This window comes from Budorcas taxicolor, chromosome 1 (assembly GCF_023091745.1).
Source record: "Budorcas taxicolor isolate Tak-1 chromosome 1, Takin1.1, whole genome shotgun sequence".
NCBI lineage: Eukaryota > Metazoa > Chordata > Mammalia > Artiodactyla > Bovidae > Budorcas > Budorcas taxicolor.
The window spans coordinates 49,023,616-49,039,898 of record NC_068910.1 but is presented as its reverse complement, the minus strand read 5'-3'; the positions used below and the strand labels follow the sequence as shown (position 1 = coordinate 49,039,898).

At 43.7% G+C, this 16,283-nt stretch overlaps 1 protein-coding gene across 1 annotated transcript in view; it reads left to right on the top strand.

The window, feature by feature from the left end:
• DLEC1 (DLEC1 cilia and flagella associated protein) overlaps positions 1-16,283 on the top strand; it is an 88,312-nt gene that overhangs the window by 30,685 nt on the left and 41,344 nt on the right. Inside the window, exons 7-8 of the mRNA XM_052641560.1 lie at positions 15,402-15,489; positions 15,980-16,153. Of these exons, the coding sequence (XP_052497520.1) occupies positions 15,402-15,489; positions 15,980-16,153 (262 nt within the window). The remainder of the gene's footprint in view (positions 1-15,401; positions 15,490-15,979; positions 16,154-16,283) is intronic.

Genomic DNA, 16,283 nt, shown 5'->3' with positions numbered 1-16,283 from the left:
GACTGAAGAGGTCTGTTTCATTGTTTATCCTTTCAGGGGAATTCTCTCGGTCTTATAACTGGGAGTGGTTCCCCTGCTTCTTCATTTTACTCATGTTTCTCTTGCTCTCTGAGTTTATGAAAAGCAGTTATTTACTGTGGTCTTGGAAGGCCATTTGTCTGTGGGAGCATTCCAGTGTGGCTTGTGTGGGTTTAGTATTTTTTTGGTGCAAGGACTGTTTTCAGTATGGATGGCTGTCGCCTTTTCTCAGCCTGTGTTGGCCACTATGATGCCGCAGCTGGTGCCTGGGCCTGGAGCTCTCAGAGGCAGTGGCTGCTCACATGTGCCCCCGGAACACACAGTGGGAGTGGACTCACAACGCCTGCTGGAGTTTGCAAGGGTTGTGGCAGCAGTTAGTGGCTGCTCCGGAGTCTAGGACCGATGGAGCGGGCAGCTCAAGACCGCTCCTGAAGCCCAGGGGCAGCAGCAGGAGGGGGAGGCTCAGGACCACACTCCTGTTCTGCTTCTTGAGGACTCCTGCAAGGAAAAAGGCTGCAGCGATGGGTTCCGTCCCTCCCCTCATAGTGGTGCCCGGCTTCTGATGCTGCCCAGGCTTCCTTCTCTGAGGTGCAGTTGCATCGGATTCCAGCCTCTTCAGACTGTTTCCACACAGTCCACCCCTAACCCCCTCTCTGGGTCTGATCTCTGAAACCCAAGCTTCCCCACCCAGCCCCCGTCCCAAGCAGACATGCATCTGAGACTGAGGAGTACGGGCAGAGGTACTGGCCGTCTGTGCAGGTCTCTCTCCGTTCTAGCTGCTGCAAACAAGCTGTGTTCTCATCCGAGGCCCTGAAGCGCCCCCTCTTGTCCAGACTGATCTCCCCGCCAGCAGGCGGACTTCCCAGCAGGCAGGAAGCTTTCCTCTTTCACAGCTCCCTCCCATGGCCGCACGTTCCATTCCGATTCCTCTCTCTCTCTTTTTTTTTCCCTTGCCTTTTCTTTTGTCATACCCAGTTCCATGGAGATTTTCTTGCCCTTTCAGAGGTCCGAGGTCTTCTGCCAGTGTCCCATAGATATTCTGTGAGAATCCTTCCACATGTAGATTATTTTTGATGTATCTGAAAGGAGGTGAGCTTCACGTCCTTCTACTCCGCTGTCTTGATCCTGGACCTAATGAAACCTTTTAAATTAAAAAATATACATGAGTGAGAATTAGGTTTTTCACTGTTGCAAAAAGAAGTTACACATAAGGAAAGGAGGAATGCTAGAATGAACTCTATGCTGCTGGATTGTATTTGGAAGTATAAATATGAATTCATGATTTAAAAATATGGGTGTATATGTGTGGGGAGTGTAACACACACATAATTGGATAAATACAAGAGTAAATAGAGATGGATGTCAGTGTGTTGGTTAGTACACGTATTTCCTTGCTGTATCCATTGACGGATAGAAACAACGACACCCTAGTAACATTTAGCATGCCTGCTGTCTCCAGATCTTGGTTTCTACATACTGTTCTCCCAAAACAAAAGAACACCCGGCTCCTTGGGAAACTGATTCCAGGGTTGAGGTAGAGGAAAGAGGAGATGAATGCAGAGCATCTTTTGGTGCCAGAAAGTAAGGAAATCTTAGAGGGAGAGAAAAGTCGGGGAGAGGGCATGTCAACAGGGCACAGAGCTCCCACTGGCCAGAAGAGAATCAACTCAAGCAACTAAACACATAATAACGGTATTAGATTATAACTCGAAGAATTAAATAGATATCCATGAATCCATACTAATATAAGTAAATATCGGAATAAATAAATGGAAGAAAAGGGACTTTTTGTCTGAAAGGATTATAATTAATGTAGAATGATAATTTAAAAATTGCCAGTAATTATCACACTATAAAATCTATAGACAAGACATACTAATAAATTCTAAAATTACTAGGTAGAATGTGAGCAGCAACAGATAATTTCATAGTCTCTGCCCAAATATTTAGTAGTTACAAAGGAAAAATAATAACTGTACAGTAGAGAACTCTGGAAGACACCACTCTAAGCAAGTGGTTATGGTTAACATCACCACTAATAAAACCAGTAGCATATAACCTTGATATGATATACTGGGAAGGACACATCAGCTCTGTGATATTCCTGTAAGTAAAACATAATCTCAGTCCAGTCAGGAGTAATCATCAGAGAACTCAAAACTGAAGGACATTCTAGAAAAACATTCTACAAAATAACTGACCTGTACTCTTTAAAAGGTTCAAGGTCATGGAAGGTTATGGATAACAAGGAAATATTGAGGAGCTGTCACAGGTTGGAGATGACTAAGAAGATATGACAGTCTGATGCAACTCGAGCTCCTGGGTTAGATCCAGGAGCAGAGAAAGGATGTTAGTGGACAAACTGGAAAAGTCCACATAAATTGTGTGGTCTCATTAATATATTGTACCAAGCTTAATTTCTGAATAGTCTTGGTTATTGTTCTGTTATCTAAGATGGTCACGTAAGAGGAAGCTGGGTGAAGAGTGTATGGGAGCTCTCTGGATTGTTTCTGTAACTCTTATAAGTCTAATGTCCCAAAATAAAGCATTAACAACTATCTGTGTTCTGGGGTGATGCTGTTAAAGTGCTGTACTCAATATGCCAGCAAATTTGAAAAATCAGCAGTGGCCACAGGACTGGAAAAGGTCAGTTTTCATTCCAATCCCAAAGAAAGGCAATGCCAAAGAATGTTAAGACTACCGCACAATTGCACTCATCTCACACACTAGCAAACGAATGCTCAAAATTCTCCAAGCCAGGCTTCAACAGTACATGAACCGTGAACTTTCAGATGTTCAAGCTGGATTGAGAAAAGCCAGAGGAACCAGAGATCAAATTGCCAACATTCGTTGGATCATAGATAAAGCAAGAGAGTTCCAGAAAAACATCTGCTTTATTGACTACGCCAAAGCCTTTTACTGTGTGGATCACAACAAACTGTGGAAAATTCTTAAAGAGATGGGAATACTAGACCACCTGACAGGCCTCCTAAGAAATCTGTGTGCAGGTCAAGAAGCAACAGCTAGAACCGGACATGGAACAACAGATTGGTTCCAAATTGGGAAAGGAGTACGTCAAGGCTGTATATTGTCACCCTACTTATTTAACTTCTATGCAGAGTACATCATGAGAAACGCTGGGCTGGATGAAGCACAAGCTGGACTCAAGATTGCCGGGAGAAATATCAATAACCTCAGATATGCAGATGATACCAACCTAATGGCAGAAAGCGAAGAACTAAAAAGCCTCTTGATGAAAGTGAAAGAAGAGAGTGAAAAAGTTGGCTTAATACTCAACATTCAAAAAACTAATAAGATCATGGCCTCGGGTCCCATCACCTCATGGCAAATAGATGGGGAAACAATGGAAACAGTAACAGACTTTATTTTCTTGGGCTCTAAGATGGTGACTGCAGCCATGAAATCAAAAGACGCTTGCTCCTTGGAAGAAAAGTTAAGAACAACATAGACAGCATATTAAAAAGCAGAGACATTACATTGCCATCAAAGTTCCATCTAGTCAAAGCTATGGTTTTTCCAGTAGTCATGTATGGATGTGAGAGTGAGACCATAAAGAAAGCTGAGCACAGAAGAATTGATGCTTTTGAACTGTGGTGTTGGAGAAGACTCTTGAGAGTCCCTTGGAAAGCAAGGAGATCAAACCAGTCCATTTTAAAGGAAATCAGTCCTGAATATTCATTGGAAGGACTGATGCAGAAGCGGAAACTCCAATACTTTGGATGTAAAGTATTGGATGTGAAGATGTGAAGAACTGACTCATTGGAAAAGACCCTGATGCTGGGAGAGATTGAGGGCAGGAGGAGAAGGGGACGACAGAGGATGAGACGTTTGGATGGCATCACCGACTTTATGGACATGAGTTTGAGCAAGCTCTGGGGGTTGATGATGGACAGGGAAGCCTGGCGTGCTGAAGTCCATGAAGTCTCAAAGAGTCGGACACGACTGAGCAACTGAATTGAACTGTGTTCTCGGGTGACTTCCAGTTATGGTAATGTTGCAATTAGATAGCCTGAGTAATCTACAGGAAAAAAAAAAGAACATTCTAAAACTGAAATTACTCCAGAGAAAGGCTTAATAGCAAATTAGACACAGACGAAGGGAAGACGTGCAGATACGTCAGTGGAAATGATTAGACTGAAGCAGAAAGAAAATGAAGGAGTATAGAAAATCACTTTAAAAACTATGGGACATAGTAAACAGGTCTGTGACATGATTGAAGCCCTAGAAAAAGAGAGAGAGATGTGACAAAAGCAGTACTTGAAGAAATGATAGATGAGGATGATCCAAAAGTAATGAAGACTTCACGCCATAGAGTAAAGCACTAACCACCCTAAGCAGGATAAGATAAAGAAAACTGTACCTTGCACCTATACTTATATGTTTACACATTATAATAAAGTTCTGCTCTAAACTGAAGACAGGGTTTGGGGGGAACTTAAAGCATCTAGAGGGAAAAGACTCACTGCCTTCTAACAGAAATGATAGACGCTAGAAAGTATTGGAATGGAAGCTTCAAAGCAATGAAAGACGGTAACTTGCAATCTAGAATTCTAAACCTAGTGAAAATATTCTTTAAAGATGAAGATAGGGACTTCCCTGGCCATCCAGTGGTTAGGGCCCCAGACTTTCACTGCCGAGGGCCCGGGTTCAATCCCTGGTGGGGGAACTAAGAGCTTGCAAGCTGCATAGCATCGCCAAAAAATCTCAGACAAATAAAAACTGATACTTCATTATCAGCAGTAATAATTCATCACCAGAAGACCTGAATCAAAGGAATTCTCCAGTCAGAAGGAAATTATGCCACATGGGAGTAGGGAAATGCAAGAAGAAATGCAACAGTAAGGGCAAATTTGTGGAGACATCTAAATTAATATTCAATGTAATATAACCATAATAATGTAGTTATTATTAGTAATAATATGTGTTGTTTTAAATATATGTAGGGACTTCTAATAAAAACTCAGAGGGGTAAGTGGATTTAAAGTGTTCCAAGACCCTTGGATTGTCTTACAGATGTGTAAGTGATAATTAATATGGAAACTTTAGTAATTCAAGGCTGCTTGTTGTAGTCTCTGAACTAATCATTATTCAAATAGTAAAATGTTATAAAAGTAACAAGGTAATAGAAGGAGAAATGGACATTTTTTTTTAATTTTTCAATTAATAGGAGACAAAGGAAAAAGGAACATGGTGGATGGTGTTGTTCAAGTTAAAAATAAAAACATGGTAGATTTAAACTTAAATTTGTTGATAATTGCATGAAGTAATTAAATGGACCAAGTACTTCAATTGAAAGAGAAAGATCAGGGAGTTCCGTGGCAGTTCCAAGGTTAGGATTCCTGCTTTCACTACCAAGGGCATGGTTTTGGTCTCCGGTTGGGCAGCTAAGACCCCACAAGCTTCATGGCATGGCCCCCCTCCCCAAAACAGAAAAGATAGAGAGGGATCATCGGACTGGATAGAAAAACCAAAACCAACTAAATGCTGCTGATATCAGCTAACCTTTAGAAATATGAACACAAATCTCCACTGTGATGTCTGTTATACCCAAACTGTTAGGAGTTCCTGCCAGGCTTGAAGAAAATGTTCTGAATTTCTTCCCCCTGAAAAATAAGAAAGATACTAAAGTATTGAAAATATAAGGATGGAAAAAGATATTAGACTTCAACAAAATAAATAAAAAAATAAACTGGTATGGCTATGCTAACATTAGAGAAAGTAGATGTTAAGGCAAGAAGTATTAGTAGAAGTAAAAGGGACATTTCATACTGATCAAAGGTTTAAAAAAATATTTTTCCAAAAGATACAGGTATTTAAAATCTACATATATTAATAACTCAGCCTCAAAATACATAAGCAAAATTTTATATGTCTAGAAGAAAAACAGAATCAATAACAAACATGAGGAGATTTAACATTTTCTCAGAAACTTAAAGGGCAAGTAGACAAAAATAACAGTAAGGACATAGAAGAATTGAACAATATAGTTAACAAACTATATCTAATTGAGTTATATATCACACTGCAACCAGCAATTGCAGTGTACAGTTTCTTTAAAAGTATACTTGGAACATGTTACCAAAATTGTCTTACGTGCTGGATCATAAAGGAAATAAATTTCAATGGACTGAAAATGTAGTGTTTGGACCAAGTAGACTGAACAATAAAAATATAACTAGAAACCCCCCTACATATTTGAAGATGAAGCAGTTTATTACTAGACTATGAGTCAAAGAAGTTATAATATAAATTAGAAAATAATGATCATTTTTAAATGGAACACCAAAGCTTCTGGGATGTAGCTAAAGGTATTCTTAGAAGAAAATGTATAGACTTATGTTCATATATTAGAAAAGAGACAGTCTGAAAATCAGTGATCAATGTACACATCTCAAAAATTAGAAAAAAAAAACAGCAAATTTTGCCCAAAGAAGCTGGAAGGGAGGAAATAATTTAAAAAGCATTTTAATTAAACAGAAAACAGATATAGTGAGGATCAGCAAAGCTAAAAGTCAATTCTTTGAAAAGATTAATAAAACTGAGAAGGTACAAATTAACCAATATTGGGGAAATGAAGACATCATTATGAATCCTACAGACGTTAGAAAGATAATGAGGTTTATGAACAACTTTATGCCTAGAAATTTGAAAATATATTTGAGATAGTCATAATTTTAAAAATTTTGTGAAAGTGATAACTACAATGAACAGCAGAAGGATAAAAATGAAGATGTGAAAGAAGACATCAACAAAATTTGAAGAGGGAAGTAAGAAAGTGTAGAACTAACAGCCCATGTCTCTGAGATGCGCCTGTTCCCCGTGGCGTGCTGGAGCCAGGTCACACTAGCTCATGAGGGCTGACCGTGCACTTCTCGTCCCAACTCCCTGCTCAGTGATGTCCCATTGGTCTTGAAATTGACCATATTGGGAGTTTTTACACTACTGAAATCAGCAAACACTACCAAATCAGGGCTCTCCCCACCCCAGGAACTGGCTATTAAGCACTTGCCAGCACACTACAGGGTATACTATACTCATAAATTGAAAACTCATTGACAGAGGAGTTAGTGGTCTGCACACTTATTTGATCAATAACAGCTGATACATTGTTGTTAGTGAACAAAGGCAAAGAGAGCGCTTATAACTGAGAGGGGGGAGAAAAGGACTCTAGTCTGAGAGCCCTGAATCTTTGTTGAAACTTCTGTTTATTTCTCTGGCTGCTTGCTTTTTTATGTTCGGCTGTGCTGGGTCTCCGATGCTGCTCGCGGGCTTTCTCTAGCTGCAGCGCGCAGGCTTCCCATTGCGTGGCTTCTCCTGGTGCAGACCATGCGCTTTAGGGTGCATGGGCTCAGTAGTTGCCGCGCATGGGCTTCGTTGCCCTGCAGCTTGTGGGGTCTTAGTTCTCGGGCCAAGGATAGAACTGGTGTTTCCTGCATTGGCAGGCGAATTCTTAACCTCTGGACCACGAGAGAAGTCCTGGGAACAGTGAATATTTTGCATATTTTGATGCAAAATATGCATATTTTGGTGGCAAGAAAGAGGCCAGTTGGACAGTCTGTTCTTAAGTAGTCTGAATGATGGTATCAAAACAGTTTCAGAATTTTTAAAATGAATTTCCCAGAAAATCTTGTGAAATTAATTGTGGAATATATGTGACAGGCTGCCCTTTATTGTTGTCTTTATCTTAGGTCAGGTCTGCACCGTTTTCCTCATTAAAAACTTCTCAGTTCTCCCCATTTTGGTCAGAAGTTCCTAGAGGAGAGGATTTAACCCTGAGGGCTTTAGTCTCTGATGCAGAATCGTTGTTGAATGTCAGTTTGATCTTGAGGGCACAGCAGCACTTGAACACCCGAGTGTCAGATACAATGTAAATCTTACAAGAGACATTTGGAACCTATTCTGTATCCAGTTTTTGGGTCAGTGTAGGTCCAATCAAGAGAATAAGATCGGTCAGTTTTAGTTAAGTAATTGGTTTCCCCCCCATGATTAATCAATTATTTCATTTTTTTTTTCGAAGTACATAGCCATACTGTGAAGCGTGTTGGCTGTTGTATTGTGTTTATTTTGTCGGTGCAGGCACATCTACTTAGAGCCATTGAAATTAATGAAGCTTATGTTAATCTAGCCAAAAATGAATCATTTCATTTAAAGTCAGTATCCATCTTGCCTCTGAAAGAATCCCAGATTTGTCCAGTGGGAGCCTTCTAAGTTGTCTCTGTGTTCTTTTAATGTGACCTAGCAGTTTCTTGAGCACTTCCTTGCATTCTGGAACAAGATGTTCCAGGGCTGATTTTGTACTCTGTTTTTCCCAGTTCTGGCATCAATTCCAGAAGCTCTGGTTGCTTTTAGTGGAGAATGGTGTTTAGAAACCAAGATCTAAGCACTAGATCTGCTATTTGCTACTGGGGTGTCATTGCTTCTAAGTCCTCTAAATGTTTAGAGGTGAAAATACAGCAATTTCATAGGTCTAACCACACATACACATACACACACACACATATATATAGAGAGAGGTGTATATATATATATATATGCATATATACATGCATATTTCTATATCTGCAGGCTTATATATTTAAAATCATGACTTCATGATGATACCTCTAATTCAGTCTAATTCCATCGTGCCTCCTCTCATTCCACGCCTGTAGCTCCCTCCACCCACAGTCATCTAAAGAATCTTGGAATAACATTCTATTTGTGAAAGTTTCTGCATCTAATAGTTTACTGAGCCTCCAGTTCAGATCACCACAGTGGCTATATCTCCAGTTGCAGGATTCTGAGTACTTATACAGTGGGAGTCATACAGCTCAGGTGTATTACATTCTGGGGCTTCAGAACAGCATTTGTGGTTAAAAGTACTTGATAGAAGAAAGCAGAGAAAGAGAGTACTTGAAGTCGTCTCTTCTGACATGGTTTTAAAGGGCAACTTTCATTGTAGTCTCTCTTAATATGTCCAGCGTTCCACTCTCTGTGACCACGCAGCAAATTGTCCTGACTTCACAGTGTGGAATAGCAGTTTGCTGTCTGATCAGGGGGACACAGAGAGGAGAGTTTATCTCTTCTGCGCGATGTCTGGGGACTCAGCCAAGAGACCGGAGCCGAAGTCTCCTTCACTCACGTGTGGTGGTTAATGCTGGCTTTTGGCTGAGACCTCAGCTCTTCTCCCCGAGGCTTCTCCACAGCAGCTAGGTCCTTTACGTCCTCTTCCCTTCCCCAGAGCGCAGTGGCCAGTTTCCCCAGAGCACACCCCCCAAAAGAGAGACGCAGTCCTCCACAGTCTGCTTATAGATGGAATTGTTTCTGGTGACATCTCTTAGAAATTTGCACCTTGCATCTCTTGGGCAGTAAGACTGTGTACCTAAGTTGTTTACCTTGTTTAACTATACAGTTTAAGGATAAAAACATTTTCAAATTTTCCAAGTCTTTAAAAATATGTCTCATGCACCCTTTCTCAGGAAACTTGAGGGGAGCATGCTTCCCTATATAGGTGAGTAAACCAAGGAAGAGGAAGGCTTGGTATGTGGGAAACGAGAGATCCAACATAGGAGGCCGGTGAAGGAAAGGCCCAGCTTAATAATGGTTAAGGGGCTTTTCTGTTAGTGCTGTTGCAAAACTTACCAACATTTTCTTTTTTAATATTTATCTATTTGGCTGTGCCAGGTCTTAGTTATGGCATGCAGAGTCTTCTCTCTTCTTTAAGTTGTGGCATGTGGAGTCTTTAGTTGCAGCAGGCAAGGTCTTTTAGTTGCGACATGTGAGATCTAGTTCCCTAAGCCAGGATCGAACCTGGGCCGCTTGCACTGGGAGTGCGAAGTCTTAGCCACTGGGCCACCAGAGAATTCCCAACGCTTAACAACTTAAAACAACCATTTTTATCATGCCTGTAGATTTTAGAAATTCTGACAGGGCCCAATGGGAAAGGCTTGTTCCATGGTGTTTGAGGCCTTAGCTAGAAAAAGTTAGTGCCTGTGGGTAACCTGAAAGGTGGGACTGGAGCCACCTGAGACATTTTCAGTCACAGAGTAGTTGATGTTGGCTGTCAGCTGAGTCTGTGCGTGAATTCTCTGCGTGGCCTGGGCTTCCGCCTCAGGGTAATCAGGCAGCTCAAAGTGAATGATCAGAGCTTTGAAGTGAGTTCCCTACCAGCAAGAGGGAGGCTGCATCACTTCTTATGATCTAACCTTGAAGGTTCCCTTGCAGTAGGAGAGGAAGTCATTGCATCCTCTGATTGCTATAGGGTACAAGTGAGTCTCTAAGGTTGGCCCCGATTTGAGGGGAAGCTACATAGACCTCACCTCTCAATGGGAGGAGAACTTGTGGGCATGTCTGAAACCTGCTACAGGGGTTGACCTGTCCTGGGTGACAGCAGTAGGCATAACAGGTGACCAGTCCAGATTAGCAGAGGCCAGAAAGCTCTTGTGGAGTTGACCTATGGGGGTGACACTGATCAGAGTCCCTGATACATCCAGGACATCATGAGAAGAGCCTTGTAGGGTAGTGGAAAGAGATTAAATTATTGATAAGGGAGACTTTCCAGTGGTTAAGACTGTGCCTTCCAAATCAGTAGGCATGGGTTTGATCCTTGGTTGGGGCACTAAGATCCCACATGCAGTGTGGCCAAAAAAATTAAAATAAAATTTAAAAAATTATTGATAAGTACATGGCAAACAAAATAATTGGTTGATTAACTCCAGAAGAAACAAAAATTGTTCAAGGGAGAATTTCATGCTCAGCTGTGACTATTTTTTACATAGCAACCAATAACATAAACATTAATTACTGATCTAACCATGAAAGAAAGTGATAGTCGCTCAGTTGTGTCCGACTCTTTGGGACCCCATGGACTGTATAGTCCATGGGATTCTCCAGGCCAGAATACTGGAGTGGGTAGCCTTTCCCTTCTCCAGGGGATCTTCCCAACCCAGGGATCGAACCCAGGTCTCCTGCACTGCAGGCGGATTCTTTACCAGCTGAGCCACAAGGAAAGCCCAGGAATACTAGAGTGGGTAGCCTGTCCATTCTCCAGGGGATCTTCCTGACCTAGGGATTGAACCTGAGTCTCCCACATTGGAGGCAGATTCTTTACCATCTGAGCCACCAGGAAAGCTGATTTAACCATGAGTATGACATAATTTGCATCAGGAAGATAAGGGTAGGAAGGATAGGTAGGATGGCATACGGTAAGCTGGTTATGGGCGAGGAAAGAGAATATCCGTATCATCCATAATTAATACCTAAAACCAAAAAAAAATTAGCATGCCATCTGGAGACATGGAAGTAATTTCCAAAATAATCAGCTAAAGGAGGAAAAAGTGTTTTCATCTGGTTGTGGGAAATGGTGGGCGTGGAGGCAGAGGAAGAGGGCAGGATTTCTATTTTCAGAGCTTTGTAGAACCCTTTGACTCTCTTAACTATGTGGCTGTGCAATTTGATGAAAATACCTTAAAAAGAAAACCTATCGAAAGAAACGCCATGCCCAGATCATTTTACAGGTATAGACCACCAAACACTCAAGCTAATCCCTATCTTATATAAGCTTTTAGAGACTAGAGAAAGGAGCATACCCTGATCCTTAGGTAATGAGCCTGCTATGGTCTGAATGTTTGTGTCCCTCCAAAATTCATTTGTTGAAGTTCTAACTGTCAAAGATGATGGTATTAGAAGGTGGGGTCTTGGGGAGGTGCTTAGGGCATGAGCATGAAGCCTTCGTGAATGGGACTAGAGCCTTTCTGAAGAGGCTCTGGAGAGATCCCTTGCCCCTCCCACCCCTTGAGGGCACAGTGAGAAGTTGCCAGCTGTGAATGGAAGAGGGCCTTCATCAAAACACATCCATGCTGGCCACTTGATCTTGGACTTTCCAGCCTCCAGAATTGTGAGAAATACATTCCTGTTGTTTATGATAAGCCACCCAGTTTATGATGTTTTAGACTAAGACAGCCTAGTACTACCTTGAACCAAAGCCAAATAAGGAAGTATGACAGCGAGAGCCATAGCCAGTCTTGCTTAAGAACATAGACTCAGGCACTTTGGTGGCCCAGTGGTTAGGGCTCCATGCTCTCACTGCTGAGGGTGTGGGTTCAGTCCTTGGTTGGGAAACTAAGATCCCACAAGCTGCATGGCATAAATAAACAAATAATGTATTATTGGGGTGGTGAGGGGAGAGCATGGGCCATCCCATCCTCTGTCCTTTGGAGCTGTGAGAGGACTTACCTGTCCTGAGTTAAGGAGCAGACTGGGATGTGGGCTGCAAGTGCTGGAGGCTAAGGAGTTGCGGTAGGAGTGGAGATCTATATACCTTGTAAGCCAGGAGCTTATTATGTTTCACATACTTTCCCTTTTGTTTTCTTTCCATATTTTGGTAACTTTGAAAGACGTTTGAAAGAAAAAAAAAGAGCATAGGTTCAGAAATACTAAGTAGAAAACGAAGTAAGAAAACACACATACACACGCACACACATACCCCAGGAGCAAATTGCGTGTAACCCAGGAAGGCAAGGAGTGTCTTCATGGTGGCCCTTGAACTGGCTGCCCTAAGCCCATCATTTTTTTTCCTCTGTGGCTTCCAGTGCATTTAAGGAAAGCCAGTCCCCTTCACAATCCTTGTAATTACTGTTTGCGCAGACCTTGCAACCATGCTGTAGCTACCACAGTTCAGTGCCTGACCTCCCTCCGCCTGCACCTCCTCATTTCAGTTGCCCATGGGGAAGAAACCTTAGTAATTGTGATGTATCCCAGGGGTCATCGCACCCTGCTTCCCAGCAGCTAGAGTTCTGCTCGCCGTCAGACAAGAGAACATCAACTCCAGAGTCACATCCTCGGAATCTGCTGCTTTCAGACTCTTCTGATGGCAAGCGTCACAGCCCAGATTCCCCATAAGGTAGAGTCTGAGGTGGTGAGAGTACGTGCTTTTGTTTACAGTTCCAGGGAGGACGAGGAGAGGGGGTGGAAGGAGGCAGAGCCAACACGAGAATGTGTCACTGCCCTGAACTCTGGTCAGTGCAATTGATTATTCTGTCCCACGGGACATCCCTTCATAAACTGCTCTCTCATTCGGTCAGGGGTTTGGCTGGGAGCAAGCCTCTCTAGAGACATGCCTCCGTGAACACGAAGGGCAGCTGCTGTCATGAACACCTCGATTCGTGGTGAGCTAGCCCTGTATTTGGGAAAACAGCAGATTGAGGGAACAGTTCCCAGGGCTGTCTATGCACCTATGCAGATCTGAAAAGGCAAAATGGAATTAGTGTCCTTGCCCTATGGAAAATAATTTAATCCCTACCTCACTCCATAGCCTCAACAAAATGCTTTCCAGCAAAGATCTCAAGCAAAAAGGTAGGAAGGAAATATAGGAGATATAAGGTTTCTTGACACTAAAGTCTAAACCTTGAACTGAAAGATTGATAAATGTTATGTTAAAATTTTAAAGCTGATACAAGACTCCACTTTATGGGGAACCTGGGCTGTGACATGTGGCCTCAGAAGGGCCTGAAAACAGCAGACCCTTAGGATGTGATTCTGGAGTTGACTCCCCTCCCCGCCAAATCTGACAGCAATCAAAGCTCTAGAAGGTGGGAAGTAGGGTGTGATGACCTCTAGTATAGTAAAATTTTAAAGATAATACAAGTTATAAACTTGTGGTTGTTTATAACGTATACCTTATAAAATGTTAGTGCCCAGAAAATATAAAGAATTTCTGCAAGTCAATTAAAAAAAAGTACACAATGGCAGATGGACACTGTGATCAGACATAGCACACAAGAGAACACCTAAATAACAAACAAACTTATGAAAAGATGCTCATCATCACTAATATTGGAGAAATAAAAATTATAATGTGGGTCTCTCTGATCTGGTTCAGAGCATGTGTGGATCTGGTTCACAGGTGGATTGAGGCAGTATGTTGTGCTGGCCAAAAATGGACTTAAATGTTGATTTAGGAAAAGTAAATTCACTCAGTCGTGTCTGAGTCTTTGTGACCCCATGGACTGTAGCCTACCAGGCTCCTCTGTCCGTGGAATTTTCCAGGCAAGAGTCCTGGAGTGGGTTGCCATTTCCTTCTCCAGAGGATCTTCTCAACCCAGGGATCGAACTCGAGTCTCCCGCATTGAAGGCAGAGGCTTTACCGTCTGAAGCACCAGAGAAGTCTGATTTAGGAAAGCACCCCTCTGAATAAAAGTATGAAGACATGCTTCAAATTTATGGGGCTGTTATCTGGTGTGGGGCTGGGGCCAGGCTTCATCTGTGTTTTTCATGTTTTACTTTTTAAGCTGGAAAAATGGCTTGTCATGTTATAATTCATATGTTTTTCCCAGTGTAATATTTCACAAAATAGGAGCCAAAGGTGTGTGCATGTGTGGAGTTCTTCTTCCGTGCTGAGCATTGTGCTGAGTGCTGTTGGGGGTCAGCACTGTGTGAGTTCAGTTCTAGGTGCTGAGACCTTAGGGGTCTCCCGATCTAAGGGGGAACAGAAGGCAGGGTTCAATGAGGGGGATGGGCTGAGTGATGGAGAGAGGCCCCGTTACAACCCTGAATGCAGGTAGCACCCCTGGCTGGGCCCTTGAGAAAAAGTGGCTCAAAGGGTTATGTCGGGGGACTTCCTTGGTGGTCTAGTGGCTCTGAGACACCTAGCTTCCTCTGCAAGGGGCGCAGGTTCGATCCCTGGTTGTTGGAGAACTGAGATCCTGCATGCTATGTGGTGTGGTCAAAAAAATGGATTATGTGGAGAAAGAACAGTGAGTGAGAGGCAAGGAGGCAGAGCTTCAGGGTCCCGGGCTCAGTCTCTCCACTGTTACTTTCAGTGAAGGAGGCTCTCTGAACTTTAGTTTATTTGCCCTAAAATAGAGGTAGTTCTCACCTTCCAAGAGAGTCAGACATGACTGAGCGACTTCCACTTCACTTCTTCACTTCACTTCCCTGGTCATTGGAAGTCGAGAAACTCAGTAAACAATAGCTGTGATTTTGGGGACTTGCCTGGTGGTCCAGTGGCTGGGACCCAGCACACCCAGTGTGGGGGTCCCGCATCCAATCCTTGGTCAGAAAGCTAAGATCCCACATGCCGCAACGGAGACCTGGCTCAGCCAAATAAATAAAAATAAAACAAACATTGCTGTGGTTTTAAACAGGCCAGAGGCCAGGTCAGATCTACTCCCACCTCTGTTTACCTTGTAGTTCTTTTTTTTCTAAAACCAAACAAAAGTGGGTAGAACAGTTACCTAAAATCCCACGGGCCCCTCACCAGCTCGACAGTTACCGACACAGGGCCAAGCTCATTTCATTCATCCCCCACCCCATTCCCATATTATTATGCAAGCCCCAGGTTTCACAACCCCTGTGTGCACACGTGTCGCTTTGTCTCTGCACAGACGGTGATCTCCCTGCAGAACACCACATCCACCAGCCGCCACCTTCGAGTCCTCCCTCCGTCCACGCCCTACTTCGCCCTGGGACTGGGTAAGCTCAGGGTGGCAGTGGCCTGCCCATCCTCGAAATTGTCTGCTGGCCTTGCCCGAGGTTGTGTCCCCACGGGACTCTGGGTGGCTCCTGAGGCTGCACCCTTTGTGCTCCAAGGCGGCCTCCCACAGAGCCCCCCCCGCCTGACAGTTCCTCGTTGGATCGCACCCCCAAGCTCAGTTCAGCCCTCTCCTTGCTCTGCGCAGCGTCACTGCACCCTGGCTCCTCACTTAGGCCATGGCACCGGCCTCCCAGCCAGCCTTCCTGCTCCCGTGACTCAGGTTCTCCTTAAGCACAGCTCTGATCGTGTCCCCTCTGCTCCCTAGAAATCTCAAGTGTCTATCTGCTGCCCACAAAGTGACTGCTAAGCCACAGGGCCAGGCATGGCCTCCCTGACGTCCCAGGTGGCACTGTCACTGCCCTCCCCACCTTAGGTCCTGGGATTTTGACCTGGTCTCCAGAATCTCATTGTCGCTTTTGGCACCCGCAGGGATGTTCCCAGGAGAAGGTGGAATGGTGGCTCCTGGAATGACCTGCCAGTACATTGTCCAGTTTTTTCCCAACTGCCTTGGGGATTTTGATGACTTTATTTTAGTGGAGACCCAGTCAGCGCACACGCTCCTGATCCCCCTGCAGGCCCGGAGGCCGCCCCCGGTGCTGACGTGTAAGTACCTGCTGCCCTCCAGGGGTCGGTAAGGGCTGGTGCCCCTCTAAAGGACCACCTGCCCACAGGGCCCCGCGGTGGCAGCACACAGCCTGACCCCTTGGGCAGGGGCTTCTGAGTCCTGAGGAGG